The sequence below is a fragment of the Myotis nattereri genome (genome assembly GCF_964212035.1).
Source record: "Myotis nattereri genome assembly, chromosome: 2".
Classification (NCBI taxonomy): Eukaryota; Metazoa; Chordata; class Mammalia; order Chiroptera; family Vespertilionidae; genus Myotis; species Myotis nattereri.
Genome location: NC_138076.1, coordinates 15,292,175 through 15,305,827, shown reverse-complemented (window position 1 = coordinate 15,305,827; position 13,653 = coordinate 15,292,175). Strand labels below are relative to the sequence as shown.

The window sequence follows — 13,653 nt, the reverse complement described above, 5'->3', positions numbered from 1 at the left end:
TCCAGCTCCTCTGCTGACAGCTCTGAACCTGCGGCGCATTTCACAGGAAAATGCTCAAATGCCCCTGCGTGGCTCCCACCTTTCCTTCTGACACGTTCGTCTCGGCTTCTTGAAGGAGAGTCATTTTCCGTGAAAGTCTACTTATGTGAACATGAGAGCAACAGCCCTTGGGCTTTCCATTACAAACAAGTTGATGGCTGTTACTGTGAATCCTGAAGATTTTTTTATTTGAAAGAAAACCCAAGCTCCAGCCTTTCCCCACGTGCTCCCATCCGGCGTCAGACTTAAAGCACTCTGACAGCCAGAGCGGCCGGCATCCCCTTCCCCCGTGTAACCTGGGAGATGTTATTCTGTGCACAAGAGGAAACCAAAGCCAGGCAGGACACGCTGCAGAGTCCAAACACAGATCAAGGCCCAGCTGTTTAGGCTTTTCACACAATAGCTAGGAGCACACATCTTTCCCTTGAAGGGGACAGCTTCTCACACGGTGCGGGGGCCAGCGGAAATGACAAGGCACAGGGGAGGCCCTGCCCCGCAGAGCAGGAAACAGAATTTCACATTGCTATTAAAAAAAAAAACAACATTCAAGAACCTAATCATGACCCTTGGGCTGTAAGGCTCAGGGATATATTGTGTTGTTGTCGATCCTCATCCAAGGATATTTTTCCCATTGACTTTTGGAGGCAGTGGAAGGGAGGGGGAGAGACACAGAGAGAAGCATCAGTGTAAGAGGGACACACTGATTGGTTGTCTCCCACACCCCAACCGAGGTGGAGGGGATCAAGCCTGAAACCGAGGTAGGTGCCCTTGACTAGAATAGAAACTGGGATCTTTCAGTCCGTAGGTCGCTCTAACCACTGGATGAAACCGGCTAGGGCTGCAGTGATTTCATATATATATATATATATATATATATATATATATATATATATATAATATATATATTTATAAAATATATTTTTTTATTGATTTCAGAGAGGAAGAGGAAGAGAGAAATTGAAACATCAGTGATGAGTATCACTGATCGGCTGCCTCCTGCATGCCCCACACTGGGGATGGAGCCCACAGCCTGGGCATGTGCCCTGACCAGGAATCGAACCGTGACCTCCTGATTCATAGGTCAATGCTCAACCACTGAGCAACGCCAGCCAGGCAGCAGTGATATTTTTATGGCCCAGGAATTCTTGAGCTGCTGCTGCTGTTCAGGGGTTCACTCACTAAGTGGCTTAAAACGTATGAAATGGATGATGTGATGCAATGCGTAAATATTTCCTAGGACACATCATATGAGTGGCCTCATTTCTGTGTTATCGCCAATGACGAATTGAAAATAAATTAATTCTGCCGCACGCTAAGCACGAAAACATCTGAAGAATGTCTGCAGTAGTTTCTATTCCAGATGCTGCCTCCCTCCCTCCCTCCTCACCTGCCCGGGTTCTTCATTCCAGAGCACACAGCTCTAATGCTGTGCACTCAGTGAGGGGCTTGGACCTCGGGTTCTTTCAGAGCAGTCATTTGATTGGGTTTGAAAAGTGACAGTGTCTCTGGTTAATAGGGCTTTTTTTTTCTTTCTTTCTTAAACCATGAGAACTAGTCTATTCCATCTATCATTCTAAACATCTTCCCCATCTTTCTCTTAAAACCACTGCTTAAGTTAGCTGCTTCGGAAAACACTGTATCACCTAAGAAAGGAAAAAATAATACTTTCTCAGAAATACCACTGCTTTCTTTGCTGACAAAGTGGAAATAAATATTGGATGCCATTCTATCTTAAAATTTTTCCAAGTTAAAACAAGTACTGACATTGAAAGAACATTTATTTTAATTTTACAATCAAGTCAGCATGTGAATTTTGTTTCGGTATCATTTTTTCCCCCCCAGAATCCAGCCTTTATGGCTTATAGGTTTTGAGAAAAATGACAAAGCAGGAATTACTTAAAACGAATGAAATGTCACGAAGGGTGGAAGGCTCATCGGTGTCCGTCATTGTCTGCTGTATGTTTTATTACTTGAGCTTCGATAACACCCAGCCCGAAGACCCACCAGCACAACACAACGAACAAGGATGCCTGACTCTTAGTCACATTTCACATCAGTGCTCATTTGCTGCCTGTCCACCTGGGTTAAAGGCTGGGTTATTTTCCAGCCGTATTTAATCCTATTGTTACTAGTTTGTACCTGGAAAAGTGGAACTGGTTAGGGGAGGCTTTCCTGGAATTCAAGCAATGGTTCTCCTGACTCTAGTATGGAGAACTAGAACTCCCCCGTCCCCATTTACTCCTCTGAATGTGTTTTTTCCATCTAGTACAACAGCAGCTCTGACCTGGTTAGGGTACCCGGTTGGGCGGTGCAGTTAATCACATTGCCTTTTAAAAAATCCTCAACTTTCTGAACCATCTGAAGTTAGCTGTTTGAGCAATCATATGGTGTCGAATATGGGACAGGACTATGTGAGTACCTCCCAGGGCAGTGCTATTTTAATGGCAATACTAAATAATAGAATTTTACTTATTTTAATTAAAAGGCCTATGATTTATAATGAAGCAAATCATTATACCCATTTGCTGGGTATAATGATTCAAAGACCTGACCTAATTAGTTAGAACAAAAGCAAACAAAACCATCTTGTATTGATAAGCACACTATTCTTAAAAAAAAAAAAAAAAAAGTGCTCAAAGCATTTCCATTTACCTGCATAGAGCCTCAATGGCATCTCTGTCCAAAAAGTCATGCTCTCTCTTGACCAAGGAAATATCAATAGGGAACAGGAGATCTGAAAAGACAAATACAAACAAATACGTTTACTGAGCACCCTAGGTTCGTAGCAAACTAGCCCAGTTTAGCAAGGTGTGGGGGAGGGAACCCGCCAAAGTACTTTTGAATACCTACTGTCTGCAGAGCAAACACCTCCTTCCCTGTCAAATGCTGTGGGAGAAGAAAGCAACTTCAGACAATTCTGTATCGGTGGCCTCAGGGAGCTTAGGACCTAAAGTGGTTTGGAGACTCAGGTATCAAAGATAAGTGAGTGGCTCACAAACACTCTTCCCACCTTTAAACACATCAGCAGGCTAGAGGGCCACGCCATAAATTAGAACTTAAGATGGAATGAACGCCCTGAGAAGGATGCTCCCTTTTAATGTGGCCGGGCTTTTTGGTGGTGGTGTTGTTTTTCCATGTGTCTCTCTGTTCACATTGGACCAGGGAAGAGGACATGGAAAATTGGGCCAAAGAAAGATGGAGAGAACAATGAATGGCAAGTGTGGTCAACCAAATCTAGCCATTTGCAGGACATCCAAAGCTCAAGAGAATTCAGGATATGCTATTTTTAAACACACACTAGCACTTCCATATGGCTTTTGAGGACTTTGTAGAACTCTTCCTATAACGGAAGGCCAGCTATAGAGCCGCTGTAGACCAGCAGAACCCCGAGTCCCTTCGTCTGTGGAAGAGTTCAGTACTCGGAGGACACGGAGGAGTTCTAGCAGAACTGAGAAGCAGAAAGGGAGAACCAGTCCACCCAATGAAAAAGTCACTCTTCTATTCTCTGCTGAGAAATCCACCCCCCGGCCCCCAAAAAATCCCCGAGTAGGGAGCAGACCAGCAGCACCTCTAGAAATGTACATCCACGCTGGAACTGCCATGAGATAAAAACACGTGATCCTCCCTCAGAGCCCCCGCTAACAGGGGGAATAATGGGCTTGCCCATGTATTACAGAACGCTTCACTTAAGATACCTTTTCCTTTACAATGTTGAAAACTAACATAATGAGTACGACAGTCGATTCTTTTTTTCTAAAGGCTGGAGTTAGGTAACTTGTACTATTCCCTGACTGGTAACATAGGAAAACCAATGAAGTAGCTAGAGCCCAAAGATTTATGAAGAAACATATGAAAGTTAGCATTGCAGGATTACATCTCATCATTAAATTGTAGATTGAGTCTCTTTGGCAAATGTTAGTGGCCCCCATATAAGTGGAAATAAGAGAGGGCTTACGGTGAATGCCACTTAGTAAACACAAGCAAGGCAGACTGCGAAGTGGTTTACGGGTTATGCCACTGCGTTTCACTCTGAACAGCCACCAGAAACTCTAAGTATTAAGTAACAGAGCTGCCATTAAAGAATATATTTTGAATACTTCCCAAGTATAACATCAGATCTATAAATGTAAGTGGAAAAGCTCACATGCTGTTAAATGTATAGGAGACAGCAACTATGTTATTTTAGCAATTCCTAACTTAGTTTACCCAGGCAGGGCTGTATTTTAGATTACTTTCCTGATTCCAATTAACTTCAAAATTTTGTTAAAAAAAAAAAAATTCTAGGGTAGTAGGGGCTACAAGCAAGAGAGGAGTGAAATAATTAAATCAATAATTTCTATTACTTGCCTCAACTCTTTCCTGGAAAAAAAAAAAAAAGCTTTCAATAGATGAGGGTGTATGATGTGTAGATGTTCCCAGAGTTCTTCAGGTTAGGATTTAAACTTCTAGCTTGGGTTTAAAGGCAGGAAGTAAAAATTGCCAAGGACCAAAATAGAGCTGACTAGGAAGACCAGGAACGTGTGGGTTGGTGTGTGGAGTGTGTGTGCTATGCACCCTGCATACAGCGACAGGAAGAAGGGGCGAAATGATAGCCCAGAACAATACACCTCAAACGCAGGCTCACGCTTCAAGAAGAACTGCCAACAGGAAGGGACCCCGGGATGTAACCTGAGAAACTGCAGCGTGCCTTTCAGGATTTGGGGAGGCCTGAGGACAGAGACTGGAGCCGGGTCTTAGCAAACGTACACATCACAAGAAAGTGCTGCTGCTTGGCAGCAAATCAACACCGAAAATGGACATAATTGGAGGAAATTTAATTTCTAAATAGGAGAACAAAAGGGACAAAGGACAGTCCCGGGACCGCCGCTGCAAATGCAATTATCTCCCCCATCTCCAGAAGAGCTGTGAATGGAAAATCCAATAGAGTGCTGCCCCACCCCCAAAGCCCTCCTGAAGGACAGAGATACTCTCCAGGGTGAGAGGTCAAACATTCTCTCCAAAGGGAAGATAAGCAACTCCGTCATAACACACATACAGGTTAACCAAATATCTTTAAAAAAAAAAAGGAATTGGAGATGCCCACTGTCATGGGGGAGCAGTAAACGGTTTTATATGGTCTAACAATAACATAATTCTGAATCCATCTTCATGGGAAAAGCATACATTCGATCTGGGCTACAATGAGGAAGACCAGGTATTGTAACTTAGGCCATGAATGAATTTAGCTGAGTGAGCGAGGGAAAGGGAATCATCTCTAGGGTCTCTGCCCAATTTGCTCCCGGGAAGCAGCCCCGTCTCCACCCAACTCCATGCCCCTCTTCAAGGCAGCCTGCTGATCATGTCTAGCACTATAGCCATTCTTGGCCTGGACCCATGAGGTTTTGCTCAAGTATTGAAGAAGGTTGGCAGTGACCGCTAGCTCCAATTGAGAGAACACTGCCATTGCTACAGGAAGCAGTCTGCTATTTCATTATTCTGGAAGGAGAGAAGAACTAAAGACCTGTTTTAAAATAACTATTCATTGTGAGAAGAGTTCAACATGAAAACAAATTTAAGTGACATCATTTCAACTGGATCTTTTAGAGATTTTGTCACATGGTGGCTAACTCTCATAGCATCTCCTTCCTTCTTCATTAATGAAAAAGGTGTATTTTTAAATGTGAATCAACCAAAATTATGTTTGCTTTATGAGAGTCGGACAATCAAAGTTCTTTTCTGAGGCTTGAACTGCCTTGTTTTTGTAAGACAGGTAGCACCCACCAGTGCCAGGCATCCTTGTGGGTGCTGAATTAACACTAGCTGCTCAGTCAGTTGACTGGGTGGTGGGATGAACGGTAAATGAATAAAGGAGACTCCCAGTGTGGTCATCTGAGTAGTATTACGGAGGCAAAGAATGCTCAGTTGGAAGAAGTCCTGGAAGTCATTTCATTTACTCTCAATTTAGGAACCTCTTCATTATTCACCCAACCTTTGCTTGAAAATTACTCGTAAAATGGAGTTCACTCGTTCACAACTGTAATTCTCTTTAAATGATTTAATACAGAGAATAATAAAGCTCTCATCTAAACGAACAGCCTATTCTCATCTCGCTGTGCAGAGCACATTCCACCCCCACGGGGCAGCCAGAGGCTGAGAATGATGGAGACTCGAGGTGCTCCCCATCCTAGCCCTCAGCACCCCAGGGCACTGACGAGAACAGAAGTAGTAGAACTTCAGCCCAGATCCTAATTACTTTTAAAAAAGGCCATTTTTCTTCATTAAAATATTGAATGCCATAGGAGAAATAATATTCATCGAATGACAATCTCAAAAACGTGAAAAGCCTCATCACAAACTGCAACACAAGACCAAGAGGTTTAGAATAAAGAGCTCTTCCAAACCATGAAGAAACGCACAGTCACTCAGGAGAAAAACGGGCCACAGACTTTACAGAAGAGCAAACATCTGGCCAGATGATATGAAAAAATGTGCACTGTATCATCAATGATTAGGGAAATGGAAGTCAAACTCTGAGAGATATTTTATACCCATTTGATTGGCAAAAATTAAAGTCTAACAATATCCAGTGTTGAGAATACATGGTAGGAATGAAATGCGGCACATTTTTGAAAAACCTGCCTTATCAAATCAAATACACATATTCTCTATTACCCAGTCATCCTACCCTTAGGTACATATGTGAGATAAGTTACTGCACATGTACTACAAGAATGCATAAGAATGTTTGAAACATTACAGTTTATAAAAGCAAAACAGAAAAACCAAAATGCCCAGCCAAGTGAGTACATAAATAAACTGTGCTATAGTCACACAATGGATGTTATACAACAGTGACAGCAGTATAGGGACATAGTCCAGAGGGCACCCAGACTGGAAGAATCTTAATATAAGAAGTGAAAATATTAAATTCTACAAGTTTACTTAGAGCATAAGACCCTTTTGGTAAAGGAAAACAAGTTTATAAAAGGAAAGCAAAAAAAAAAAAAAAAAGATAAACAGAAGTTCAGGAAGACAGTGACTTTGGGTAGGGGCGTGGCAGAGGCAGAGCATGTGGTTGTGTTATTATCAAGATCCTAGCTTTTGCTTTGAGTGGGGGTGGGGAGGGTCTTAGGTGCTTGTGACATTGTTTTTTTAAATGAAGGAAATAGCTAAGCATATAAGAAACTGTCTGAAAGTAAATAATAGATAATAATAATTATGAACCAAGGATATGATTATGTTAACATTTTTAAAAAATATTTTTTTATTGATTTTAGAGAAGGGAGAGGGAGAGAAAGATAGAAACATCAATGATGAAAGAGAATCATTGATTGACTGCCTCCTGCACACCCCCTACTGGGGATTGAGACCGCAACCCAGGCCTGTGCCCTTGACCAGAATTGAACCTGGGACCCTTCGTCCGTAGGCGGATGCTCTATCCACTGAGCCCATCTTGCGAGGGCTATGCTAACATTTTTTACAAATGGTGTTCCCGGCTCACCTTCATAAAGCTGTGCATACTGGGGGAAACCTGTTGCCCGTAGCCAATCACAAGCTTCTTTGGCTTCAATTTCTGCAATAGAACAGAAGACGAAGAGGTTAAGTCACAGGTGCCTCAGCATGCTTCTTCCTTATACGCTCTGATATAGTTATACAAGCAAAGCACGGATGTCTGATGGTAACAAATAAGGCCCCCAAGTCCCCTTAATTCAAATGATTTAAAAATTGTGCATCTTTCCAGACTTTTAAAAATGCATATAATTATCCATCTTTCCTTAAAAAAAGAAGCGGGGGGAGGTCCTAGCATTAACTAGGTTACCCTGTGCTGCTTCTATGTTCCGGTTATTAATGATTATGGCCTAACTTGGTTTACTTTTCACATCAACAGAAGGCCAAGTACGTCTGACACCCTGGAAGAGCACTAGCCTGACCTTTCGCCACCTGATGGGATGCACATTAAGCCCCAGGCACTGGGGCAACAGGTCTTCAGATGCAGTTACAGGAGGGAGGCCCGGGCTGTCGGATGACCTGGGGGCATTAATTCAATAAATCCCACAATCCTGGGAGGCTGAAACGCCTAATAAAGCTTTTATTTCCCTGTGATTAACATCGTGTAGAATGTAGATAGTTTTGATAAACAGAAAGGCCAAGTGCAACTGACGCATTACTATGTTCAAACTCATTCAAGGATGTAGTCACGGTTCTGTTAAAACTGACTCACACAGGAGGTCAGGGCACATTCATGAGTTTCTCTGTTTGCACAACAAACATTCTTTTAAAACAAACAAACATATTTTTATTGATTTCAGAGAGAGGAAGGGAGAGGGAGAAAAACATCAATGATGAGAATCACTGAACCCTGACTTCCTGGTTCATGGGTTGAAGCTCAACCACTGAGCTATACCGGCCAGGCAATATTCTTTAAAAAAAAAACATAGGCTGCCTTCTGCATGCATGCCACTGGGGACTGAATGCGAAACCAAGGCACGTACCCTTGACCAGGAATCAAAAAGGCAACCTCCTGAGATACACTGGACAATGCCCTACCAACTGAGCCACACTAGCCAGGGCAAGAATATTCTTTCAGTTCTTCTTCCCACGTTCACCAGGCCATCAGACTACATAGGTATCTAAGGCTATGCACTCATTTGTAATTGTCTCAACATTGCTTAATTTATTCCAAATTCAAACCTTCATTTAGCATGTCTCCTCTGAGCCAGATGGGAGCCCATCTTGGAGAAGTACATACCTTATTTTTGCCTGGTACCTTAATGGTTTCAAAGCATTTGGGGCCAGCCCTAACCGGTTTGGCTCAGTGGATAGAGCGTCGGCCTGCAGACTCAAGGGTCCCAGGCTCGATTCAGGTCAAGGGCATATACCTTGGTTGCAAGCACATCCCCAGTAGGGGGTGTGCAGGAGGCAGCTGATCGATGTTTCTCTCTCATCAATGTTTCTAACTCTCTATCCCTCTCCCTTCTTCTCTGTAAAAAAATCAATAAAATATATTTTTTTAAAAAATAAATCAATAAAAAATAAGTGACATAAACAGGTAAGAAACTCCATGTTTGCACTGCATAGAAGAACAAATAGAATTGCCCAATGGGAATTATCTGGGTTTAACATTTTTTTGTTTTGTATTTATACCCATATCTTGTCTCAGAAAGAAATTAAGAAGGCTTTAAATAAAATCATAAAATAAACATTTTCTAGGAAACTATATTGCTGGAAAAATATATGGTGTCCCAAGAAAATGTACACATATTTTTCTGTAGATGCTATTATGTTTTGAAAATGAAATGTATTTTAATGAACACTGCCTTTATACTTATTCAAAGTATATATACATTTTTGGGACACCCTACAGTAGCTCAATGTTTTATTTTAAAGAACGAGGAAACAACTTTTTCTCTATCTCCATGGCCCCCGCTCAAAGATAGACATGGAAAGAAAAAGGAGCTGTTTGCTCTTAGAAAATATTTTAAATAACTCAGTTTCTGACTATTTAGAGCTTATTTCTGTTGAACAGATTGTTAGACAAGGAACAATAGATTGTTAAGAGGTACATGTTCTTGTTTTCTTAATATTTCACTTAGCAAGTGGTGAGTGACTAGAAATTCTCAATGGCCATGTTTTCTGGCTGTGTTCAGACATGACACCAGGTCACAGCGCGTGCACACACACCAGCCTTAATTAGACACAGTTCACCAGCCAATACTGCCACTTGCTTAGAGCATGTTCCCAATGTTCTTATTAAAATGGCTTTATGCCAAGAGGCACGGAAGATATAAGGTACCGTTTTTCTAAAAAATCTTGACATTTATTTATATACTAGCAATGCTTTACAAATTACAAAGTGTTGTCACATATATTACTCACTTAAGGACCCGGGTGATTTCGGGAACTCATAAATGCCTATTGCTGCCTCGTCATGCTCTTATTCATTTTCCATCACTGAGAAAATGAAATGCTCCCAAATGACCAAAAACCGATCGAAAAAAGATGGTGTCTAAATTGTCGCTCTTCCTAGAGCCACTTAGTTAGAGAAAAGTGATGTGAACAGGTGAAGATTTGCCTCCCCAGCAGAAAACCGAATGAAAGGCTTACAGTGGCTAGAAGGCAGCGCTGGCGCGTTCAAGAACTGCAGATCCAGTAATTTTGCCCTCCCTTTTCCTTACCCTAAAATGGAGGAGAACCTGTCTTTCTTTTAGAGATGAAATCATGGGAAATAGATAAGCCCATATCTATTTTACATTGAAAAATGTCCATGCATGAAAACGTAAGGCTGCCTACCAAATGAGAACATAATCTGCTGTTTCTGCAGAAATCAGAATTTAAAAAATGGTAAACATTATAAAAAGCTGTCACTGATTTTTAAACTAAGACTAGTTCATTGATTTCACTCCCACCCCTTTCCAATTGCTACCAAGAGAAAATGGTAATAATCCAATATAAGTACTGAGTTTTTTTAAGTAGAATTTTCTAGCCCGGCTGGTGAGGCTCAGCGGTTGAGCATCAACCCAGGAAGTAAGAGGTCCCTGGTTCGATTCCCGGGAGGACACATGCCCGGGTTGTAGGCTCCATCTCCAGGAGGGGTCGCACAGGAGACAGCTGATTGATGATGTTCTCTCTCATCAATGTTTCTATCTCTCTATCCCTCTCCCTTCCCCTCTCTAAAAATCAATTAAAAACATTAAAAAAATAAAGAAAAAAACACTTCTAAACATTTTACTTAATAAGAAATGAACTAATGTCTACATCCAAGTCAGATTGGGAATACCCTCTCTAATTTCACCCCCCTGATCCAGGCCATTAGCTTTACTCTTGTCTCTGAACTAAAACTCTGGGTCTCCAATTCTCTCCTCTCTGAGGATCCATCCAACCTTGGCTCATCAAATTTCCTAAGTTACGGTTTTGATCTTGTCTCTAACAACCTTCCTGGAACTCCACTACTCAGAAAATCAAGTCTAAACACCTCCATGCGGCTGTCAAGGCTCTTCATGTGGCTCCCGGTACTCCTCTGTATCCCAGCCAAAGTAAACTGGGTGCTCATCTTCCCACACATCTATCTCTGTGACTACTCTGGCCTGAAATGCTTTCCCATCCTCTCAAGGTCAACTATCATTCGTCCTTCAAGGCTTCGCTCAAATGCTGCCTCCTCTGGGCAGTCTTCCCAGATGCCTTTCCACAATTTTATCAACAGCTAACTTTTACTGAGTGCATGGTATGTGCAAGGCCCCTCCTAAGCACTTAATGCATATTAATTCATATTCCTCAGACTGATTCTAACACATGGATTACCAGTATCATCCCCAAGACATTCAAATAGGGAAATAACCAGTTCTTTAAAAATGAGCTTTTTCATTCAAATGCCATAGTAGGATAGAGAACTAAGACACACAGAAATGAACAGGATAGGTTCTATCCTTAAAAATCATTACTAATAAAAGGGCAATATGCTAATTAGGGCAGACGTCTTCTGTGAGGCCCAGGGCTCAGGCCTCGTAGCCGCCGTGGCCGGCAGTGGCAGCAGCAGCGGGGTGATTGGGGTGGCGCATTCCCCTGATCATCCCGGTCACCTCCCGCAGAGGGAGCAGGCCTAAGCCATCAGTAGGACATCCCCTGAGGGCTCCTGGACTATGAGAGGGGGCAGGCCAGGCTGAGGGACCCCCTCCCAGTACACGAATTTTTGTGCACTGGGCCTCTAGTATATATATATAACAATAAACAACACTCGAAATATTAAAGAAAACCATGTACATGCCTAATCACTTTAGTTGTAAGAACTGCCCCAGACCTGGCTTTCGGAGATCTCTACCAGGCAATCAGGGTATAACTTTTTCTTCAATGTACGTGAGTGGTGGTGTGAAAACTATAAGGATGGTTTTTAAAAACATTCCCCACCAGGCGCAAATGCCGTCAGAAACTAAAAACACAATGGGAATACAATGTCACTTTTGTACCTGGGTTTTCTCTAAGCAAACAACAGACAAATGTGGTGAGGAGGAAACAGGAAATTTTGATTGGAAACAGCGTTAGTGGCCAGTTGTAGGAGATGAATGAGGTCCTTTTGTGTATGACTGGGAACCATCAGGCCATATTTGCACATTTCCTGGCACGATGGGATGACCCCGTCTCCCCCTTCCCCCTCACTTTCTGTAAGTGAGACAGAAATTCCCCAACCCCGTCATCATTCTGTTAAACCTGCTGCTCTTAGCAGGTTGAGTAACAGTGACTGAGGGGAAGCAGGAAGTGATTACTGCCCTCGCTGGTTTGGCTCAGTGGCTATAGCACGGACTGAAGGGTCCCGGGTTCGATTCCCATCAAGGGAAAGTACCTTGGTTGTAGGCTGGACCCCTGGCCCTGGTCCAGGCGCGTGCGGGAGGCAACCAATTGATGTGTTTCTCTCACATCAATGTGTCTCTCTCTCTCTGTCTCCCCGCTCCCTTCCACTTTTTCTAAAAAATCAATGGAAAAATATCTCCGGGTGAGGATTAACAAAAAATAAAATAAACCTTCTGTTTGTGGTCTTCACAGTGGGCACTCTCAGGTTCCCTGGCTCCTTTAACAACATGCTACCCCACAACCGGGGCTCACGGCAAATAAATGCTGCCCGAATTTCTTCCTTAAACAAAAGCGTAAGGCATTAGAGGACTAATTCAGACCAAGAACTATGACTTGAATCCTTTTCTCTTTGCAATTAATAAAAATAAATGTCAAACACACACAGATGCCGAAGACTGGTTATCAGGAGTTACCGATGTAAAACGGATTTAGGTGGGCCAAGTCAGATAGCAGTATTTATATATTAATCTTTAATTAAACGCTAATGTTACCTCATCCCAGCAAAGATTTGGACTGGCAACTAGAAGCATTCCTACCCTCACGTGTCTGAAAAAATTCTAAAGCCCTGCTGTGCAGATTCTGAAAGAAACCAGTTAGGAAGCTTCTGAAAAAACCTGTTGACACTAATTCCGTTTCTCAGGCCATCTGGCCTAAGAGCAGCTGACTCAAATCCACTGTTCGATATATTCTAGTACCGTCACGCATGGAAGTGGGGCCAATCTTCATCCCCTCTTCACTCGATATTGGTTTATTGAACATCTGCTAAGCATGCTGTCAGCTCTGCTCAGGCACAACCAGAGACACAGGTTCCTGCCCCAAAGCAGGAAGCCACATGGAAAGGTAGTTCCCCGTGGAGTGCGTGGTGCCTGCTGATCCTCTACTTAGGACGGATTGGTTTCCTGAGGGCTATTCACAGGCCCACGCGTTTGGTCCCAAGGGACTATACAGGCAGCACCGAGTCACCACTTCCTACGTGAAAAGCCAAAGTCTTAACGGCCATGTGCCCTGGTCTGGGGCTCCTTACTACACTCTGTCACCCCATCTCCCACAGGCTAAGTGATCCACCCTTACTGGCCTCTCTCCCCCCCCCCCCCGCCCCCATAAGCTCTGATATATGTCCCACGCACCTACAACAGTGTGGGGTACATAGCAGTTGCTCAATAAGTAAACATCACACAATAAATGTGCTACAATACGATTTCTGTTCCAGTAAAATGGTCTTAATTTTTCTGACCAAGATGTACAATAAGAAATACGTTTTACATTGTAACCTTGTACATGCATGTATGCAGG

General features: G+C 42.7%; 1 protein-coding gene across 4 annotated transcripts in view; it reads right to left on the bottom strand.

The window, feature by feature from the left end:
- The window catches only part of LOC308514809 (rho GTPase-activating protein 7), a 167,994-nt gene that overhangs the window by 23,861 nt on the left and 130,480 nt on the right, over positions 1–13,653 (bottom strand). For 3 of the 4 annotated variants that reach the window (XM_081085124.1, XM_081085125.1, XM_081085123.1), the window contains exons 2-3: positions 7,520–7,591; positions 2,692–2,773 (exon numbers count right to left, since the gene is read on the bottom strand). In XM_081085124.1, coding sequence (XP_080941250.1) covers positions 2,692–2,773; positions 7,520–7,591 — 154 coding nt within the window. The remainder of the gene's footprint in view (positions 1–2,691; positions 2,774–7,519; positions 7,592–13,653) is intronic. The other variant, XM_081085126.1, reaches the window with a different exon arrangement.